At 39.3% G+C, this 23,344-nt stretch overlaps 1 protein-coding gene across 5 annotated transcripts in view; it reads left to right on the forward strand.

Moving 5' to 3' along the window:
• Positions 1-23,344, forward strand: part of MYO3A (myosin IIIA) — a 117,139-nt gene that overhangs the window by 38,290 nt on the left and 55,505 nt on the right. For all 5 annotated transcript variants that reach the window (XM_032709222.1, XM_032709246.1, XM_032709229.1 and 2 more), the window contains exons 6-13: positions 5,805-5,881; positions 7,237-7,382; positions 9,070-9,135; positions 9,547-9,702; positions 19,928-20,027; positions 22,084-22,200; positions 22,973-23,077; positions 23,162-23,245. In XM_032709222.1, coding sequence (XP_032565113.1) covers positions 5,805-5,881; positions 7,237-7,382; positions 9,070-9,135; positions 9,547-9,702; positions 19,928-20,027; positions 22,084-22,200; positions 22,973-23,077; positions 23,162-23,245 — 851 coding nt within the window. The remainder of the gene's footprint in view (positions 1-5,804; positions 5,882-7,236; positions 7,383-9,069; positions 9,136-9,546; positions 9,703-19,927; positions 20,028-22,083; positions 22,201-22,972; positions 23,078-23,161; positions 23,246-23,344) is intronic.

Consider the following 23,344-nt stretch of genomic DNA (forward strand, 5'->3'; position numbering starts at 1 on the left):
TTTCTTTCTGCCTCTAGCTTACTTTAAGCAATGAGTCATAGCAAGGCTTATATTTGCCTTAGTCATTCTAGCATGCATCCATAATAAAGCTGTCTGCTTCACTGATTCAGATCAGAACCAGACTGTTATTGTGTTGTCATTTCTGCATACCATATAGCATGGCATTCACATGTTGCTGCTAAAAAGCATTTACTAGGAGAGTATGGCAGAAGCCAATAAAAGTAAAAGACTTTGAAGAAAGCTTTCCTCATGAGCAGCTTGTCAAACTGCTTTGAACCCAATCAAAGTAATAATTCCAAATTTTTCAACCCATGGTTAGCGGGGATAAGATGGATTGCATTGACTTGATCTGTGGAGCCTTTTCATTGTTGAATGTTTAATTCTTTGTTGAGGGCTTAGTCCTTAAAAACTTATTTTGTGGGCCACGTTTGAATGAAAACCTTTGTGCTGTTCAGTACCAAAAAACAGAAATCATGTGGCCAAATGCTATATCCAGGATAAGCTGTTCATTTGGTCTTTCAAATATTTTCTTCTATTAATTCACAGAAAGATGTCACTGATGGCTTAAGCATTAAAGAAGCTTGATGCTGAAAGCTGGTATCATATGCCAGAGACACATGAAGCGAGAAAATAACCCTTTCTGGCCACCAATGGCTTCCTCTTGATTTTCTCATGGGTCACAAAATAGCAATCTCTTGAGGTTATTAGAAACCCTCTGGTCTCATCTGTGTATACTAAAGACCATTCATTTTTTACCTGAAAGTTGATCCCAATGACTCTTTTGTACTGAAGTATTCCAGTCCTGAGGTTTTTAAATATTCTATTCTATTAGCATAGGTGTTGCCATTGTCCCTGATTATCATAACAGGAAAACCATGTAATAGAATGATGAGAAAAATCTCCAGGGCTTTCCCAGTCATACAGGGAAAAAAAATCCTTTTGGGGTCTCAAAATGGCAGTCAGTTTGAAATCTAATTTATAAGGAAGGCAGCATCTGAGGAGGAGGACTTTCCTCACTGTCATACTGCACTAGACTGCATGTAGTACAAATCCCTGAGGCTCTAGGGAAGACTAGTTCTCCTATCTAAATGCATCTGGCCAATTGTGCATCAGGAAAACAAATGTTCCTGTGCATCCCTTTCAGGAAACCAGCTGAAGCCCCGAAGCATGAGATTTGATTAGAATCATTGGTGTTGTGACGCACTGACCTGTCAGGAGCATGTGGAGGGGAGTCTGTGGTCACCTGTTCTCCTGGAGGCCATGGTGAGAGGGCTCAATCAGAATCACAGACTAAGGGAAGCTGAAGTATGCTGCCACACCATCCCACCTAGTCTGTAATACAGTCTGGATTTCTTAGAGAAAGAAACTGTATTAAACCCTTTTGTTTTAAAAAGATTAAATATCTCAGAAATGTAGTGAACATCCTGCCTTTTTTTAGGTCATCGTTTGCCATTTTATTATCAGTATGTACCTTGTAATGATTCTGTATCTGATTTAGGATTTTAATTTTTTTCCCTGTATGTTTAAAAATGTCTTTTTTTTGTCTTTGATCTTTGTGGTGAGTTTAGTGTGAAAGATACTGGACTTTGATTTCTTTAGCTTCCATTTATATCACCCTGTATTTGGTAGTACAGATTAACTTTTTTATCTCCCTTTTACTCCACACCTCTTGGTTTTGTAGTAAACACCATGGATTTTTCATCTCTCAGGCAGTTCATATACATGATCTTCTTGGATACTAAGCTTTTGATTTTTCTAGAGTTGTAAAGGGCCATTTGGTTATCTTTTGGATATGCCTATTTCAGTTAAAAAATTGCATCTGCAGTGTGTGTTTTCCAGAGGGTTTGGGAAACTCTAGTTTTCACCATTAAAACACTATGTGCATTAAAATAAGACATAAAGACAGATAATGTGGTGTGTTGTGATGTTTGCCATTTGGACTATCAGAACTGCTTGTTCTTTCCCTATTGTCTTTTGTCATATGGAATATGAAGGTATTGCATTGGTTGAGGGTTTTTTTAGCTTTTTTTCTTCATTTCAGCTGATCTATCTGAAATATTTTGTCTGGATATGTACCATTACTCCAATACAACCCGGAAGAACAAAACAAAGAAATGAGTGTCAAAGATAGAAGCAATTACAGAGGAATTGATTTATAACTCCACCACTGTTGTGGGGGAAAGTAGCTACTTTCCTGTCTGCATCCTGACAAGGATGGTGGCTTCTTCTCATAGCGAAGCTTCAGGTGCTAAAGGAAAACCTGAAACCATTAGGACCTGTTGCCTCCAGATCTAGTAAAAAGGTGGAGTTGAGTGATTTATTAGGGGCTGCCTTCACACCTTTGGGCAAAGAGGCAAGGAAGGAGAGGCCACTTTTTGCATTGAACAACATGAAACAGGAATGGCAAAATATACCTGCCAACAGGCTTAAGAGGAATGTAGTGTAAAAATCTGTTGCTGTTTTACATCTATTTCTCTAGGAGATTAAAGAAAGGTTGGGTAATAATTGAAAGCATTTCAGCCTGTTTAGATCTGCAAGGTTATCAGCGTGAGCAGTTTTTGGTCCAGAGACTAGCTTGAGGAGTGATGGAGTTACATGTTCTTATTCTAAAGAAGGTCACAAAGAGGGTGCTTTGGTAGTGAAGTTTACACTGAGGGCACAAATAAAGAAGGGGTAAGGAAGAGCTAGCCTAAGGAGTGTAAGGACCTTTCCCTTTGGGGTAAGGTCATTATGTATAAATACAGTGGCTAACATGTTGCGATGTGTCTCCCTGCCATGTGTGGAATGTGAATTTAGTACAATTTATTAGGGCTTGCCCTTCCCTCACTAGAATCAACCACTTAAAATGTGAATATTTCTGTCACAGGACATAATCATAAAGTGATGTTGTACAGCCTCCCAATTTAGTGTCTGCTCAGACTGGACACTATGAGACAAATCTTTCCCAATAATAAGGAGTTAATTTCTGCACTGTTTTTCTTTTATTGAGTGCTAAGGTCAGAAGTAGGTGGCTTTATTTGCAATGTTATTCCAATGTGCCAGTTTTTGCAATGAAAAGCTTGAATAATACTTATAGTATAAGTGTCCTGCTTTCCAGTTTTTATTAGTAAAATTATGTCTGAAAAAAAAAGAAAAAAGAAAAAGCAGCTATATATCCACAATATCTTCTTTTCGGTGTGCATTGGTACTATTAATGCATTTATAAAGCTCTTAACTTCCATAAGATTTATAATTTGCTTGTAATAAAACACCATTTTGTGACATATTTTAGGTTTTCTTAGGACAATAATTTTTTGCAAAAAAGCAGTAGTAATTGGGAAAGGGAGGAGCAAGATGTTTTTGTTTGAAAATATAAAAATATATAAGTTTAAAAAAGCTGGCGAGCTATATGGTTGACTGGTTACTGAAATGCTGGAAGAAATGTTACTAAGAATGGAATTACATCATCTTTCCTCTATACACAGAAAAAGCCCAAGGAAATATCATTTGTCATAAGACCTACACTGCATAATCTGAAATGCCACTTTAATGCTAAGAGCAGAAGGATTAAAAAACCCAACCAAACAAAAAGCACACAAAAACCCCAAGAGCCTACAGAAAGTAGTGGTGAGCAATTCAAATCAAATCAGTTTTTTACAGAAATAAAAGAAGGGTGAGGAGGAAAAAATTCTTTCGTTTATTTAATAATTACAGTTCAAAGAGAAAAAAAACAACAGTGCATAGACAGACAAGATTGAATACGTGAATGTTCCTTATCTCTACAGAAAGTTATGATTATTTATAAAATCTGACACTGGAATCATAAAAATTCAGCTAGTGCCTTTCTTTGCCCGCAGATCTGAATCACATTTCCTTGTCCAAGACTGCAAAAAAGAGCTTTGCACAGGGGACTCCCACAACACATAGGAAGGGAGAGGGGAGAGTAACCTCAGCTCCCTCCAAACCTGAGGATCTCCTGTAATGATGTCTGCTGGCATCACTGCAATGGTTTCAGACCTGTGGTGATGTGTGCTTACTAAAGGACACGTTTTTCTGAGGGCTCAGAACAGCCATAGACTCTGTGAGCCGGAAGCTGGACTTCAGACAACTCCTTGAGGTGGCAAAAACAAAGCCCCTGCTTAGCTGAGCTGAAGCAGGATTGATGGACTTTGTGCTAAGACTCACATTGTCCTGCTTTCCATGGTGCATAACACTGTGTATTGGAATTTCTGTGGAGAGAAAGATCCAACTTCCTCAAGACAAGAGGGAGGCAGCCACAGAAGCAGTGGTTGCACTTGTCTCAAAGGAACAGGCCGGGTCTTTCTTGCTGCCCTTATTTTCAGATGTTACATTCATTTCTGTGATGGACAAATGCAGATATTTTATGAATCAGAGCTGAACACATAGCTTTAGAGTGAAAAAACAGATTAAGCTCTCCGTGGTTTCCTGACTACACTGAAAAAACCCAAACCAATCAAATTCTACCTAGACAGAGGTTTCCTTAATATTTCCACTGGGCAGTTAATGTGAATTGCTCCTGTTATGAACCATTGCAGGGTTTTCAGGAAGATAAGGTCAAGCATGTTCGAACCAGATAGAGTTGAAACTGGCTGCTGGTGGTGCTCACTGAAGCTTCATGTGTTTCACAATAATGAAATGGCATTCACAGAGTGAAATGGAGTTGTCCCTTTTAAAGAGAAAGCAGATGTATGTATGAAGACAAAATAAGTGAGCTTCAGTGTCAGGCAGATGGAGGTTGGAGCGTGTACATGTAGAGCACAGGACCTTTCTGGCCATCCACGATATCAGCACGTTAGAATATGCCTCTGGTGGACCTCGGTGTTGGCTATTACTCAAATCCATAATAGTTTAGGACTTGCTGGCTGAGGGGCTGTTTCTCTCCATGTGTGGACCTCACAGTTATTTGTGACTCATAAATCTGTAATAGTTCAGGACATGCTTGCTGAGGGGCTGTTTTTCTCCATGTGTTGTACTCTTCCCTTTGCATGCAGTAGAGTGATTTCCAACTGATATACCCTGGTTTTTTAAGGATATACCCTGGTTTTGTAAGGAAGGAAATTGGTGGCAGGCTAGTCAGAAGTGTGCTGCAGCCCACTTGAATTCCTAGTATTTCAGTGTTTTTTAATTTAAAACTGCAAGGAATCTTTAAACTTCTGAGTTCACTTTCCAGCTCTTGGCCTGAAATAGTTAATCTATTAAACTACAGCTCATGTTGCAAAGCTGATTTGCAGGCTTGTTGCTTTGAGAATGTGCTTTGAGCATGGAGAGACTCCTGCTTTTGTAAGAATTTTTGAGATTTCACTGTTTTGTTGTTTCTTCTTTATGGCAGAGTAGTTAAGAGATGAGGATAAGTGTCTTTTGTAGTGTTAACCTGAAATGTAGATATAGATACAGATATAAAATGAAACAGGAGTTTAGTGTCAGTACTGAGCATTAAAAGCTGTGGAAGGTACCGTACTTTTCCACCCTCACTAAAGTGCTTTACTGGTCTCCTAATACAGGAAAAACTCTAATTAACCAGTCAAAATATATGGAGTCAGATTACTAATCAAACACTCATTTAGGACCAAGTCCTGGTCCTACTGAAGTCACTGGAAACAACCTATGTGGAGAACATCAGCTGAAGAAGTTCTGTGTACTTCTGAGGAGTGGGCCTCTCTTTCCAGAAAACTGGAAAAGATGTATTTGAAATTTGCCTGTGGAGGAAATTGTAGCATGGCAAGACGAGGACATCGCCATTCAGAAGCGCTGTCTTGGATGGAAATAGCCATTACTCTGATTATAGCTTCCCTTCGTTCTTCCAGGTGTGTCTGCTCAGCTGACCAGCACTCGTCTCCGTCGGAACACCTCCGTGGGCACCCCGTTCTGGATGGCTCCAGAGGTTAGATTCATGTTTCAGAACATTTTGTCACTGCTATCCGAGCTGCTGTATTCTGTTGTCTTTCTTCCTGACCACTGGTCTTTTCACCAAATGAAACAGCAATGCAATTTTTTTTTAAGAAGGGTTTAAAAATGTTTTTCTTACATGTTTGCAAGTTAAAATGGGGTTTACTTTTGAAATTACAAGCTTAGAGCCAGGGAGCAAGACACTGAATTGCTTACTAAAATGTTAAAGAGTATAGAGTACTACTATTGATACTTTCCAGCCTTCTAAGCTCTGAAACTATGGGTGTCTCGTTTCCCCCTGGATGGAAGGAGCGAGCCCATGGTGGTACTGTGATGCATTACAGCTTCTATTTTTTGACTTCTACACCTGGAAAGCTTTTAATACTGTATAGCCATAGCTGACAGCAAGAAATGGAAGAGGTTATTACGAATGAAGTTTAGACTCTGGAGATTTTTCCAGCCTGAAATTGAAGCATATAAAGATATATTTTAAACTGAGGCGGTGAAAATATTTCCTTATAAATAAACTTATCTACTTAAACTATTTGTGTCCACACAAGCACATGCAAGTACATCTGTTTATAGTGCATGAAACTACTCTGTTTATACACATGTGTTTTTATCAACACACTCTGTTTATACACATTAGTCTAGCCATGTAACTAATGGCATACATGTTGACTTAGATCTGCAGCTAACGGGATGAAAAAATGTAGATTCATTGAGCATTGTGGATGAGTTGAAATGTATATAAAGTGCTGTGGTCTAGTAACCATGGCAGTGTTGGATCAAGGGTTGGACTTGATGATCTCAGAGGTCTTTTCCAACCCGGTTGATTCTATGATTCTGTGAAATACCTTTACTGTGATCCAATGGCAAACGCTTTGTCCAGACCTACTTGATCTGGAAATTGGCTGATTTGGCTGAATAAGGACCCAATAAGAGATAGTGAATTCAGCTTCTACTTTCTAGCTTGTTTCACTTCATAGAGAGAGCAGTATAGCTCCATTAATTACTTTGCAGGAATAATCCATTTAACAGAGTTGTAAGGTTGCTTAGTTTCCTTCTACTTCCTCAGCCATGGGATGCAGTTTAACACCTTCACCTGAAAAAGTCAAGAATTTGCAGCCTTTTGTCCAATCAAGGAACATCTGGTCAGAGAATCCGGTGTTCACAGACACTTGCTTTCTCTAGTTTAAACATTGCTTTTTTTCGGCTTTCTAAATGTGTGCATGTCTGTTTATTTCACTGAATATCTCCATCCTGTAAGAGATTCCCCCAGCTCTGGGAATGCTCTTACATTCGGACGTTTGACCATCCAATGGCTGTCCCAATCTTTTACTCCAACAGGTGATTGCCTGTGAGCAGCAGCTAGATAGCTCCTATGATGCCAGATGTGATGCATGGTCACTGGGTATTACTGCAATAGAGTTGGGAGATGGAGATCCACCCCTTGCTGATTTGCACCCCATGAGGGCACTCTTCAAAATACCAAGGTAACATCTTCATCTGTTTGTTTGTTGGCAGGTTAGACTGAACTTTTTTCTTAAGTGCTACTTTTCTTCAAACTTAAACTGTATAAGTTTGTGGACTTTCTTCGAATTATTTATACTAGGAGGAGGTTAGAAATACTTTGTCTGGCTGCATTTTCTGCAGGCTCTGCTTCAGCTGTTTGTGCACGTTGAGAAGTTCAGAGCTGACTGAAACTACATTTGAGAAAAAACCGTGAGGCCTTCTCCTGGGGCCACATGAGTGCAGGACTTAGCTGAGTACAGTATATTCTTTTACAAAGAATGACTTATGATGGAAATAGTCTTAATATGCCGCTCTGCCGAACAGGTCCCAAACCTGTTTTTAGGAGTTATCTTCTGTCCTTTGAAGCAAAGGTTGTTCCGCCACTCACATACATTTAGGCTTCAGCTTTTCATTAGCTTGTGCTGTTTCTGGCAGTTCCACCATTGCTGTCCTTGGGCAGTGCAAATAACAAATTCTTTTGTGATTTCTTTGAAGCTGGAGATAAAAGTACCCAAAGTGCCACTTAACAGCATTTCAAAGAACATCAATCTCCAAGTCTGTACGGAATGATCATACTGTAGTTTGTGGATTTCACTCTAACAGCTGGAGCAGTACCACAGCAACTGCTGAGACCACATAGTATTCATAAGTGCTTTGAGTCCTTTTCAGCCAAGACACCCAAATTAGTTTAAATTAACTTTAGGTTTAAGAAATCTTGGCTGACTTGGCACTGAAGAAGAGTATGAATGCTCTTCTAACCCTTGCTTCCTATGGGAAAAGCAAACCACTGTGGTCAGTCATTGCAGCTAGGTCTTCAAAAATACTTCTGGCTTATACCCTTACAAGTACTGGGCACCTTTCTGCTCTGGAGCAAATACAAGATCAATATCCTTTCATCACATTAGGTAAAACCTGAAAGTGATAGACTGAACGTTAAGCAGCACTTAAAGAAAAGCAGTTATGACAATTGATTGAAAAAAGACAGCAAGTAACCTCAATGGATTGAAAAGAGACAGCAAGTCACTTCGTCTATTGGTCGTTCATTTGTCTTCATGACCATACTCTTAAAATACCACCTCTGAATGGAAGAAGACTGTCAAGACCATTTCAACCAAATTACACCTAGAATAAACAGCTCCAACAATAGAAAAGAAAGAAGTGATATCTATTTACAATAGGTCTGTGTTTAGACCTTCATTTCTGATTATCTTCTGATGAATGAGAAATAATTAATAACAAGTCAGTTCCTTCAGACACTTCATTCAGCAAGTTGATTAACTCAATCTTTCTGGGGAAACTTAAAATAGAATTTCTTTTTGAAAATTCTCTTAAGAAAGTATATTGTTTCAGGCTTGAAAAAAGAAACTTGCCATTATAAGTGAATAGTGATTAATGGGTTGTTAGTTTAATTTCCGTTTATTGATTTGATTGAAAAAATTATAGTGGTTCTCAGCTACACTTGGTAGATCATCTCAGTGCTATTTCTCCTTATTAGTTACATAAAGTAGGAGAACCAGTGAGGCATTGCATCATCTACCCATGCTCCTTTTACCAGTGGAAATCAGTATCTTTTTTTGGTGGCCTTCTAAAACCCATTACTCAGCCTGCCTTCACACACTGTTTTTGTGAAGTGAGTAGTTTATTAACTTATCATACTGATCTTTGCAGGAATCCTCCTCCAACACTACAACAGCCTGAACTGTGGTCACCTGAATTCAATGACTTCATTAACAAGTGAGTAACAACTGAGACCACTCTGATTTAATATGAAACATGTGTAAATGTCATGTGTAAAATATCTCTGTATTCTTTGTGGAAATCTGTTGCAACAAATACTCTTCCTTAAAAGCCTAATTTGTAAATCCAATTTGACTTCCAAGTGAGGCTCTAGATTTAAAACATGAAATAACATTTTGAACACACTTGACGTTTCTTAATGTAAAGAATATTTAGTTTTAAAATGCAACAACTTACCTTCTCGGACTCATCAATTTTGTGAAATCATATGAATTTTCAGTGCAGAGCTGTTTTGATTAAGATGGATGTATTTATTATTATTATGGAGGCACGAAAGAACTCCAGACAAGAATTTCAAAACTTAACTTTGAACCCTCTGTGATCATATGTGTTTTTCTGCCAGCACAGGTGCTTGACTAAAGATTATGAGAAGCGTCCAACAGTATCTACTCTTTTGCAGCATGATTTTATTAAGCAAATTGAAGGAAAAGAAAACGTGCTACAAAGGCAACTCATGGAATTTATTGATGTTCATCAACAAATGGGAGTCACTGAAAAGGCAAGGTAAAAGTAGCTAAAAAGTGTTGATACCTTCACTGTTTCAGAATGCTCAGAGAAATATTCAACTTTTATGGCTTTAGCTGGCCAAAAGATAGAAAGCTTAATATTTGGGGTCCCAGTACAGCCAATGGAAAGACAGCAGCATCATGATTTGCATGTGGAATGAAACAATCTTTACAAGTACCTCCCCTTTCACCTGTGACTCAAAATGCAGCCTTATGCTGCTCCTATGCTTCAAGGTAAAGCATGATGATTTTTCTTTTTTTTTAAATAGAACATGAGTTTTAAAAGACATTTTGTCATTATCATCTGTATGGAAAAAGCTTATTAAAATCTGCCACACTTCTTTTCACACATTTATAGTAATAACATATACAGCAGTCTTCAGTTTTAATTCTGGAGAATTTTCTTTTATATATATATTATAATATTTCTATTCTCTATGCTTTGAGGATAATAATAAGAATCTATTTCTAAATAATTTATTATATTCAAGTTTTCTTCAACTTTAAATGAATGTGGGATGAGTAGTACTTTCTCTTTTCTGGCATTGCAGTAGAAAAATATGCAGTTGGCTTAAATTTGAGCCTCAGGCTGGGTTTGTATGCTCTCTGTATTGCAGACTTGACATTTGCTTAATCCAGAAAGATTCTCAAATTGAAATAAACTTATCAGATGTCAGTGCTGAGCACTAAACCAGCAACATAATCCAAACTTTAAAAAGTAGTTATTTGTAAAACACAGGGAAATGATATGTGGTAAAATAAATCCAAACCACTAAATTATATTAATTAAAATCCTGATAACACTTGTGATATTGGTCATTTTAAAACCTAAATAATTTTTAAAAGTCAAGCTTCAAAGTCAATTAGATACTGTGACCTTTTTTACCCATTTTATAGAACTCATGTTTGGTTTATATCATCTTTTTTTTTTATTCCTTTTTTTTCATGTAAATGCTGCATAAAGCAAACTACACAAACTTTTTTTCCTGTACAATACAAACATAAAATGGCCCAATTTGCATGTGCATAAAGAAGTCAAGTGGCACAAGAACAGGATGATCTACTGGTACTTCCTCTGTTCTGTTTAGACTGTGTTTTATAAACTTATGGCTCTTCATGCAAACTAGAGTTTAAGGGAATGTATTAATATGTGGTGAAGTTACCTATGCTTTTACAGTTGTTCAAGTGTAGCTTCTACATAAATTTTCCCAAAGTAAAACAGAATTTTCACTTTCATAATAATAATAATAATTTCTTATCTGAAACCATGCAAAAAATTACTTATTTAGCTAAGTGTGTAATTCAGATGACATGGTTAAACTGATAGATTAGTCCATATTTCAGTTTAGCAGTTTAAAATTCTAAAAAGTAGTATTTCCAACCTAAATGATTCTGTGATTCTGTAATTTTGTGAAATATGCTGTAAGACTGACTATAGAATAGCATTTGGGGGGGGTTCTGCTGTGAAAGATAAAAGATTATACAAAGATCTTTGAATTCAGTAGCCATACTTTTTAAAAAGACTTTAAATACTAATCATATGTATCTTCTGACCTTCAATCTGCACAGAGCAAAAAAGGTGTTAAAAGCAGCATCTGCACAGAAGTACCATGTAAATCTGATTTAGATTTAGACATGGGCTATATAGTGACAAGTCACCTGGAAGGGCTGCATCTTAAAATCTGTTTGCTTTCTTTTCTTGCTTATGGTGTTCTGGGACTGTTTTTACACTGGCATGTGAGGGCCCTACTATGGAATTTCTGAACTTTCACCAGTTGCTGGCAATGTTCCTTGTAAACCTTCCTCCTGATCTCCAGGTCACGCTCTCTAAGTCCATAATTTGAAGGCATAACTCTCCTCTTTCTTGGCACTGGGAGGCGGGTAGTTTAAGGGATTAAAGATCTCTCCCCTCCACCAAGGGAAGAAATCCTGGTACCTATGTTGTGGTATATAAATGGGCATGGCATATAAAGTCAATAAATTTGGTAATGTTGAATTAAAGCTGAAAGTAAAGAATCCAGTTATTTTCTCAGTATGTGTTTACTCTCCTCATCAAATTTGACTTTATTAATAAAAGTTTTGTATTTCAAAAGAAAAAAGAAAAATACTTGGAAATTAATAGCTGAGGTCCAGCCACTGGGTCTTCCTATGTGCACTAGTCCTGTTTTCACTCAAAATCAAGTCATCTTCTTTGCACATTGTGCTGAGGTGTAATTTGGTTCTGACTGCCTTCTGCAGTGGTAGTCTCTTGATGTGCTTGTGATCTTATCTTGTTGTTTACTGAAGCAGTTGATACAGTTCAAAAAGAAGAGCTCATATTACATTATGTCACATTCTCAGGGTTGTTTTTTTTTGCAGAAGACCAAATCCTCTGGTCCAATCTTTGTGCTCAGAAAGGCGCAGAGCGGAGTCACCTTACAGTCACTCCTATTAGCACCATTGTTCCTCAGGTATTTTCTAACACTGAGGAGTCACTGATTCGTTGGGGCCCAGTCAACTGCACCCTCAGAACCTTTCCACTATTGTTATTCTAGTGAAGAGGAACCTAGATTTAGGTTCTACATTGTACTCCATGCTTTTAAGAGATGGGAATAAGAGAAACAACAAGAGGAAGAGAGTCCACCAACCTCCTGAGTAACTGAACAAATCTCGATTTATGCTGATAAAACTTAAAATGGTAATATGCCATAGTCCTGCTCCAGGGAAGATGATGGAAGATAGTACTGGTTTTTCAGTAGCCTTTGAGCAGTGTTATAGCACTAGCATATCTTCATAGAATCATAGAATCAGCTGGGTTGAAAGGGACCTCCGAGATCGTCAAGTCCAACCCTTGATCCAACACCACCATGGTTACTAGACCATGGCACTAAGTGCCACATCCAGCCCCATCTTAAAAACCTCCAGGGACAGCGAATCCACCACTTCCCTGGGCAGCCCATTCCAATGCCTGATTACCCTCTCTGTAAAGAATTAATTCCTAATATCTAACCTAAACCTCCCCTGGCAGAGCTTAAGACCATGCCCTCTTGTCCTACTGCTGGCTGCCTAAGAGAAGAGATCAACCCCCACCTGGCTACAACCTCCTTTCAGGGAGTTGTAGAGAGTGATGAGGTCTCCCCTGAGCCTCCTCTTCTCCAGGCTGAACAGCCCCATCTCCCTCAGCCTCTCCTCACAGGACTTGTGCTCCAGTCCCTTCACCCGCCTTGTTGCTCTTCTCTGGACCTGCTCCAGCACCTCAATATCCTTCCTGAATTGAGGGGCCCAGAACTGGACACAACACTTGAGGTGTGGCCTCATCAGCACTGAGTACAGGGGAAGAATCACTTCCTTGGTCCTGCTGGCCACACTGTTCCTGATCCAGGCCAGGATGCCATTGGCCTTCTTGGCCACCTGGGCACACTGCTGGCTCATGTTCAGCTTCCTGTCAATCCAAACTCCCAGGTCCCTTTCTGCCTGGCTGCTCTCCAGCCACTCTGTCCCCAGCCTGTAGTGCTGCAGGGGGTTGTTGTGGCCAAAGTGCAGGATCCGGCACTTGGCCTTGTTTGAACCTCATCCTTTTAGAATCAGCCCAACTCTCCAGCCTGTCCAGGTCTCTCTGCAGAGCCCTCCTTCCTTCCAGCTGATTAACACTCCCCCACCAACTTAGTGTCATCTGCAAATTTGCTGATGGTAGACTCAAACCCCTCATCTAAACCATCGATAAAGATATTAAACAGAACTGTAAAGGTATTAAACAGAACTGTAAAGATATTAAACAGAACTGCTTGTGCTACTCGAGGCTCAAAAAAGCATGAATGCTAGCATTGAGTTTCATTAGAAATTCCACTTTTTTACTTTGAGCAAATGCAGTACATTTTACTCTAAAATCGTCACTTCTTAGTGCTAAAAATACCTGTTTGCAACTTAACCTTTCCTAGCTCAGAACTCAGGCTGAAATTACAATGAGAATAGCATGAGAAAATACCCCTTGATACATTAACGCTTTCCCATATCATCTTCACTGAAAAGTCTCCAAAATCTGCTGCTTGGAATGATGAAGTAAGCTATATGAGATAAATTCATGTTAGAGAAGAGGTGAAGCAGGCAAAGTTGCAGAGTAAGTGCAATTAATTTGGGGGGAGTGGTTTGTGAGGAGAGTCACTTACAGGACAGGGTCCTTGAGCTTGACAAGGGTCTTCACGGTATAGCTGTTAAAATGTATAATTACTGATGAAAATAATTATTAAAAATGAGCACTGCAGCATATTCCCCAAAACCATTCTAAAAATACGCTTCTTGCGAGGCCAAAAGAGGGGAAAAAACCCTGCATTGTAAAGAGTTTTACTTTGCAGCAAAAATAGCTGTCTTTGAAATGACCTTCAGAACTGTCGCATCTACACCTGACAGTCAGGCTTGTAAGACTTTTATCTTGAGTTGTTTGGCTGTCTTATTCTTGACTGCTTTTACAATAATCTCTTCAGAAATATGCAATGATTAGTACAAAGTGTATTTCCTGGGATTTGTGACTCATTCCAGAATGAGCTGTATATACAAGGGATATTCACTGCACCTAGATTTCAGGGAATGACTCTGGTCCCCAAATTAAGAGCATCATTTTTATATCCTCTCTTAATAATTATGGGAAAAAGACCCATTCTACTGCAAAGTGATGCAAAGTTTTGCGTGAGCTGAATTATTTTTTCAAGAGTTTGTCCTTCTGTATTGGCCACGTAGGGATAGCACTTGGATCAAGGATGCTAAACAATTGCTCTGCTTAACTACTTGGAAAGGTCAGGGAAGTAATTTCATAGAAATTCATGTACAACATGCACAAATGTTGATGTCAATTTATTGACCCCTATTAAAAGCAGGGAGTACCATATAGTTTCCTTTCATGACCTTCCCTCATTGCACAGACTTGTGTCACTTATTTTCTGGGTGTTCACTCTCTCCCAGTCTCTCTGACTCATCTTGCCAGTGGAAGGCAGCTGACAGCAATCCTTGAAGCTCAGCTTTGCAGGGCAGGCTTTAGCAGAGGGTAGGTCACCATGCTGGCTTGACAAAGATAGTATAAGGAACAGAATAAGATAGCACAGAATAAGATAGTCCAGTGCTGTCTTGGTCAGGGTCTGCAGATGATATCTGGATTGGAGTAGTGGCTTAAATGAGAGGTGTTGGAGTTCCAGTCTAATCTTTGAGTCCTTCAAAGCACTTCTTCCTGTACTGGAACTCAGTGTGGGCTTTGTTGTACCAAGGAGAAGTGTGTACTCCTGCACCGAGGACACTCCTGTGTAGGATGGCTATGCTGCAAACTTCTCTCAGGCTGTAGAAGCAATAGAGAGTTTCTGGCAACAAGTAGATCTCCAGTCCATGTGCTTCTAGCTAATACACATCTCTGTGTCAGAATAATATTCTTCTGTACAATACAGTGGACAGCAGCACTACCTGGATGAAGAATAGTTTATCTTCTGAAGAAAACAGGAGGAAGAATTTCCTCCTGCATTCAGAACTCCCTGGGAGTAATGCTCTGGAAGTGGTACTTCACTGTTGTGTCAGACCACTTGCTCAGCAACTCATTTTTCCTGAAGGTGGGATACCTCAGCAGGCACTGCTTACTTTTGGAGCTTCTCCTTTATCTTCTCGGTACGGTTCTGACCATAATGCGTGGGCCCGACTCATGAGAGTAATAAGGAACTAATCTCAAAGAGTCCTTTTAGAGATCTCCTATTTGCTCAGTTAAGAACACATTTTTCCCCTGATATTTATCAGGGATACATCACCTTGAGGCTATTGTGAAGGACCACTCACCTCCATTTTTTTGCAGGTCATGGTAAAGCAGCACAAACTTTGTCAAACAGATTGTGCAGAGCAGGACATATCCCAAGTGACTGGACACAGGGCACTTCTGAGTCAAAAGCCCCATAGCTCTTCAGGGCAGCACTGTGCTCTCAGCAACACTGCATAAGCTGCAGCACAGCTCCCTGAGACTGCAGCTGGTGCCATGAATCATTTAAATACGGAGGTTGTCTGCAAAACATTGTGCAGATGCAGCTGGAGTCTTTTCAATGGAGTCTTACACTTTCTAAATTCAGGTACAGATTTTTCATAGATATCAGACAGTAGTTTTATTTAAGCATATTTCACAAGATTTATCTTTTGAAGACAAAATTTTGATTTTAAGTGTGAATTAATATTGCTCTCTATAGCCTCCAGAGAAACAGAGTCACCAGCTATGACAGATCTTTTACAGGTTTCTGTGTGGCGCTTCTTCATCACTTTTACTGCTCTTTGTAACTGCTGGGAGGTATACAGTTGTTCCCACCTTCACCTTACAAAAACTTCATTATTTTTAGTTTCTTCTTTACACCCAGCCCTTTTCCTGTCACCTTTTAGTCTATAGATGATTCTTCAACTGGTTTAGGCAGAGAGTTCAACAGGGCGTTATGAGTCACACTTTCCTCTTCATGGTATTTTTGGAACTATCAGAAATCTTTTAAATACGTTCTGACAAATTGAAGAAGAAAAAGCTGCAGTTGCCTCATTTTGATTTAACTGAATCTTGAAAGATAAGCGGGGGGGATGTTGGTGTGAAGGAGAATGCACAGAAACAATGCTGCCTTGACTAATTTTCTTGTCCATACTGTGTTGATGTTTCTGGCCTTTAGCTGCCTGAATTGCTTGTCGAGCATGGCTCTAAGATCTAATGCCTCCAACAAATTTCTGAGCAGAACAGAGAAACATGGTTATTTCAGTTCACAATGTCTGTGTGAATGATCTTAATGAAATTTCAGCACTGATGTCAACAGCGCTGATGTAGGGGTTTTAAGTGGTTGGAGTTTTAGCAAGTGAAGCAGTATAACTGCCCTTGAGGGGTCTGTGCCCTTCGAGGGCAAAGTGGAAAAATATTGTGTTCTGCAAATCTGCCACTCTTCTGTACTCTGGAAAACAGAGAATATAATCTGGTCCAACAAGCACTAGTGTTCTCATAATGTCAGCTGAAGAGGATTACAGGAGAATTGATTTTATGTAATTAAACTTCCCTGGTATAAATAGAGATTGTTTCGTTAAAAGGAAAAAAAATAGAAAAAGAGAAGTGTCCATGACTGGAGCATTCTCCTCCCTTCCTGCAAGGCAGTTACTAGCTTCCTACATTAAATTAAAAAATGGTAATTGAAACTAATGTTGGGAAATATCACTCTCTTGCTGATATGCAGTAACATATAAGAATTTAACATTTAAAAAAAAAATGTGTTCAGTGTGTAACAATTCCACTGGAAATGGAAAGCAAAGCTTGACAGATGCCTTGTTTTGGGTCTTCCTGTGGCAATGGAAAAAATAGAATAACACAGCTTGGCACAGTCCTGCAGTCCTGCATCTTTCCCTCATGTACATATTGATAGGTCTTTCTCAAAGACATACTGATATTAGGTGCATCCTCTGGACACAAAATGACCTTCATAGAGGAATAAAGGAGAAATTGTTTCAAGTCTCCAAATTGAAATTTTCAAATGAAACTCTTAAAAAGAGGTTTAAATAGGAGTGTTGTTTATAGAGGGGATAGGTTTCTATTGAGGGGCTAGGATATTATCTGCACCTCTGACTTTGAATGCAGTAATGGCTTTTAGCTTGGAAAATGCAAATCAAAAAGCAGCAGATCATGCAAGGCTGAAGAGTTAATTTAAATCTTAATGTTTCCACATCCTCTTTAATACAACCTGGGGTACATAGTACCAAAAATTGTCTCACAGTGTTATTGCAAGGACGGTACTATCAGAACAGCTTTTGTGGTACAAATGGGTTCCAAAGGAAAGGGAGAAGAGGTCAAACCTAGGAGAGCTGCAGTTGCTTTACACCAGACCCATCCCTTTTGATGCTACCTGCTTCTGTTCCCGTGTGTGTTTTCTGCTTCAGCATATTTAAATACATACCAAATTACAGCCCAGTTATGGATTTATTGCAGCAAAAGCTGCCTTTCTTCTCACACAAAGACATATACTCCTTCTGCATGTCTTTTTATCTATTTACACTGCTATTGTTGGCATAGGCCCATGTGTTGCATATTCTGTGCAGCATGGTGATACATGGCATGGCTCTGGTACTGTGCTGTGTAGCATCCCCATTGCTTTTCACGTCCATAGTTCAGCCTCGCCATCATCCTTAAAGGGGTATTTATGACAGTCTTTTTTGGCGGTAGTAAATACTGAAATGAAACCTTTGGAAGCGGGTTGCTTTCCCATGCAGCTCCAAGGTTCTAACAGTTTGAAAGTAGTTTTCAAAGCTGGGTGTAAAACAGGCAAGACTTGGTCCCTCTCCTCCGTCAGGGTAATGTAGATCCTCTTGACCCATATGGTTCATTATGCTTCCTGCTCACTTAGCCTCCACACTGGGTATCATGCTGCAATATTGCCACAGAGACTGTGGAACTCCGTTAGCACTTACAACAAAGACTTGCATGTTTGTGTCTTGATATTAAGGTTGCAGAATAAGTCATCTATGGGAGTGAAAATCCTGCCTTTGCTCTGTGGACAACTGAAAGATTCCAGTGGCAGCTGGCACCTATGTAAAGGAGTAAGAAACTGCCATTACTGGCGCCAGGGTGAGGGCAGGCCAATCTGTCATCCTCAGGGAATGACTGTTAGAGACAAGAGAAACTGAAAGAAGTGCTAGATGAAGCGGACTCCTGTCAGCATTCCCATCGTATGGATCTTGATTGCACTCACAGTTTAGCAGGGCATCATTTGCCCATTTCTTCCAGTCCCTCTTCAGTCCTGGCAGTCAGTTACTGATGCCAAGTCAGTGCCTGCTTGACTTTCTGCACCTGCATCCCTCATCAGTGCACAGCCAGCACAACCTGAAGTAGCACTCATGAAGTAGGTGATATTCACAAAACGGGTACAGCCCATTTAACTCTGCAGTAAATCTTAATTTGGGTGTTCAGAAGTCTCTTAGCTTTCTCCATCAGTGTGATGTGCACTCGTTCTAGCTTTCCATCTTGGTGCAACTACCCTCTTTCTCCTGTCCTCTGTTCACTGTATACTAAAGTTCTTGCCTGGGCAGAAAACACCTGTCTGCTTTTATTCATGTCATACATTCAAATATCAAAATTAAATAAGAAGTTTCCCTGGTCTTGTCTGGAATTAAGGTAAAGAGTGAATACTTCACATAACACAGGTTCCTGGCTGTCTGAGATTACCAACGTATGTGTTCCTGGTGTTTGAGAGGTGCCTTCCTACCTATAGCATCAAACGGAGTGAGGTCATATCAGGAGATCAGATTTACTTGATAGTTTTTCTGTGCTTGTGCATTACTGCACATCCGAGTTTGATTTAGTTTGTGAACTCTGCTGTTACTTATGCAGTTTCCCTTTCCCTGATTTTCCCTCATCTCATAAAGCAAGTATAACTAATGCGAATTTTAAACCTTCCATTTTCTGCTGCCTTTGCTCTGTTTAGCAATGCCTTTACTCTTGGATAAAAAAGGATCCTAGTCTCTGGGAATTTTCTTGCTAATTAAAATTAGACTGCATAAAATTTTCTTCGGTTTGATTAAAAGACAAAAGAAATCTAACTTCAAGATAAACTTAATTGAAGTTTAACACAGATAAGAAAAATATTTGAGGTTTTGTTTCCTTCTCTTGTATGTATCTTTCCTGTAGAGCTCAAGAAAATAATTCTTGGTCAGGATGTATTTCACTTATCCCAGTGTTTCTGTAGCACTTCACTCTACAGTGTGGTCATCTCAGCCAGGCTTTAGAGCATTGTCATTACTAAGCTAGGAAAGTTTCTATCCTGAGTGCTTTGTCTGCATCATCCTTGCCATACTATTTCATCACACACCCCTGGCTTTGTCCTATCCATAATTGTTATCTGGATCATTTTTCTTTCTGCAGGTTGGTGCCAAAGTTTGGCTGTTACGTGCTTTATAAATATGTTCCTTTTTTTACCTGTATTGCATCGCTCCGGTGTTGCAGCTGATGTGGGGATGTAATCAAGGAGGGATCTATACAGTGACAAAGTTCTTCGTGGCAGCAGTTGTGGGGTCAAATAATAGATTTTGAATTGTCAAGTACAAGTGTGCTGCACTAAGAAGTAAACGCCTGTCCTGTTATTCAGACATTTATGTGGTTAAATTCAGAACAGTGGAAAGCTGGAATGTTTCAGCTGAATTGCCTTCAAGACAGTTACAGATGCAAGATCTGCTCTGTGTTTCCTTACATCAGGAAATTGTATGTCTTTCTTTTCTAGATTTGAACGTATTCATACAAAGAAAGGGAACTACAGTAAGTCACTAGTTTCAAGCCAAGAAGAAGTAGATGATTTAGCAACCTTGGAGGTACTGGATGAGGTAAGAACCTCCTTTTTCATGTTTTCCTGAAGAGGACTAATCACATATTAAAACACAATGGTGTGCTGTTGATTTTCAAATTCAGCTGTATTGTCACACTGTGTAAATGTACAATGACATTTTACCTTTTTATACCAAATATTTTAGATAAGATTTACTGCGTCAGAATGGTTCCAACTCAAAGCTAAAACAATCTCTGCATTTACAGTCATAGACTGAACAGTATTGTAACACCATTGGCTTAACAGAATTTATATCACTGGATTTTCTTAGAGCTAAATATGCAGTTTGCAATGGTGTGTTAACCTGAAATTGATCCAGGTCCAAGAACCAGCACCTTCTTCCCTGTTGCTTAAACATCTTGAGTTGTCTTAAACTAGTTTACCATTCTGCTCCCAGGCTGGGTTCTCCCTGTCTTATTTTGGTGTGGAGATGCATTGGGATCAATTTATGTCAGCTGAGCCTGTGACCTGTCAATGCCGGCTGGTGAAATTTTGACAAAATTACTGATACGAATCTCACTGGTTTGTCAAAGTTCAAAAATGAATCTACTAGAAGCAGGGGAACATGGATAAGGGAGGGGGGAAGTCTGCTGTGTTTATGCTTTCAGCATCAAAACCAGAGAGAAGAATCAGGCCACAGCACATTATCTGCAGGTCTTGAAGGCCATCAGTGGTTGTAAACAAACTGTCATTATTCCTCTACCAGGCTGTGCACAGAATAGTCTCAAGGCTGGTTTGAATTTCTTCATCCAGCTCTATGGCCTGTTTTGATTGGAAACCTAACCAGGCACTTTACATACCTGGCTCTATATGCAGAAGAAGCTGAGGGAAATTACATCAAGGAATTTGAATGCCACTGATGGGTCCTTCTTTTTTCTTGGTTCAGGGAGAACTGGCTCTGCAACAGAAAGAACCATCACAACAGAGACTGGTTGTTAATACAGAAAGATGCCTGATTATTTACATTAATAGGATCCAAACAGTTGAACATCTGTGTCGTATCATAACTGAGAGTACTGTTAGAGAAGGTGTAATGGAAGTTATGAATTCAATCATATGGCTCTTACTTGATAAGTTACATTAAACTGTAGTGTTAGAAATGTAGGCAGGACTGTCTCATGGAAACTTCCAATTAACTCATTTTTCTACAGCCACTTGGAGATCTGTAAGTCATCATGGCTCGGCTTCGCGAACGAAGATTTGGGAAAGGCTCTATCCACATTTGTTACAAGCACACTGGTGGCTAATAAGGCCAATACGTGACAGACATATCCGATTGCAAAAAGCACAGCAGAAGGACTCCTTAGGTGGTATATTCTGCAAGACAGGGTTCTTTCTGCACTGTCTTTTCTCCTCGAGAGTGATCCTGCGTGCTTTCTCAAAGGAGACAGCTGCATTATAGATAGTGTGTCTCCAGACCTCCCGATTGGAGGCCAGAGTAGACCAGTTATGATGATCACTATGGCTGAGGCTGAGATGTTGTTTCAGGGAGTCCTTGTATCTTTTCTTTGGGGCTCCTCTCTTGCAGCAGCCAGTGGCAAATTCACCATAAAGCAAGATCTTAGGGAAGCGGTGGTCCTTCATCCTTGAGACGTGCCCTGCCCAACGCAGCTGTGTTCTCAGCAACCTGGTCTCAATAGTTGTGACTGCTGCTTGTTCTAGAACAGATGTCTTGGTCACATAATCTGACCAGTGGATGTTTAGGATTGTACAGAGACAGCATTGATGGAAGCGTTCTAGGAGACGCAGGTGGTGGCGGTAGATGACCCATGATTCGGAACCATGTAAAAGAGTAGACAGCACAATGGCTTTGTAAACTTTTCTTCAAGGGATCTGTAAGTATATACTGTTCAAAGTGAGCTTGGACACAAGAAATTAGAAATGCCAGTGCTTTTGAAAGTATTACTTTTGATCACAATTACTTGTATTCCTGACTATTAATTTTTTTTCCCTTCCTATTCTCACTCATTGTAACAATTTGAATATTTTATAAGTTTTCCTAATATTCTTTTTTTCCCCCATATAATTCAATGTTCCTGTTCTTTCTCCATCAGAATACAGTAACAGAACAGTTGCAGAAGGGTTATGCCAAGGATCAGATCTACACTTATGTTGGGGACATTCTCATCGCTGTCAATCCATTTCGGAACATAGATATTTATTCTTCACAGGTGTGAAAATCTAGGTTTGGTTATTTTAAACTACCACCAATTTCCACTAAAATATAAATATTTGTGTTAAGTATAAAGTAAGATCATTCTTGATACTTACTTCAGTTCACTCTGAAAAACAGAATTAGCAACAGAGTTGCTCCTTCAAGTGCATATTGACACACACCCTTAACATGCTGAATTTGAGCACAGAAATGAGAAATTAAAAAACCTCTAATTTCTGATATCTTTATGTCTATAATTTCTGATATCTTTATGTCTGTAGTGTAGATCATGCACAAAACAACCCTATACAATGTTAACTTCTGTGAATTTGTCTTCTCATTATACAAAAGGGGACAAGTATGAAAGTCTGGTCATACAATAATTTGGCATTATTAATTATCAGGTACTACAGGTACAGAAAAGATCTAAAGTTTTGACATCGATATCATGCATAAATACTAGGAGGAAGTGAAGCACAAATAAAATGAAATTATCAGTTAGTCCTTGATGTCTGGCAATATTAAATTTTCTCCTAAATAATTAGTTTCACAGCATAATCAGGGCTCAAATTATAAAAAATTGCACTTCATTCTGTTTAGCAGTTCTTATAGTGCTAAATACATACAGATTCATGGTATAGTGACTGCAGTAGCAGGTCACTCAGAAAACATCACTTCTGGTAACCTCAGCATGCTGTACACTAATCTAAAAATAAAACTAAACTCTGATTAAAAAAAAAAAAGTTGTTAAGGGACACCAGTAATGTTTTCATTTTTCTTACACTTAGCATTCCAAACTGTATATTGGAGCCAAACGGACTGCCAACCCTCCTCACATTTTTGCTGTTGCTGACATAGGCTATCAGTCCATGGTGACGTACAACTCCGATCAGGTATAGATGAGGTGTCTTAATTATATCCTTTGCTAGGCCAAGAGATGTGTAATGAGCTCAGAGTCTTGCTCTTGTTCTCTGCAGTGCATCGTTATTTCTGGAGAAAGTGGAGCTGGCAAAACACAAAGTGCCCATCTGCTGGTTCAGCAGCTCACCGTCCTGGGCAAGGTATGTCAGAGGGGATGCTTCTGTAAGGCTTTGCTGTTTTGCACCTAAACAACTGAACCTATGTTCAGGGCATTGGTTTTGGGCAAGACCGCTACACAT

The sequence above is a fragment of the Chiroxiphia lanceolata genome, chromosome 1, assembly GCF_009829145.1.
Source record: "Chiroxiphia lanceolata isolate bChiLan1 chromosome 1, bChiLan1.pri, whole genome shotgun sequence".
In the NCBI taxonomy this organism is placed as follows: Eukaryota; Metazoa; Chordata; class Aves; order Passeriformes; family Pipridae; genus Chiroxiphia; species Chiroxiphia lanceolata.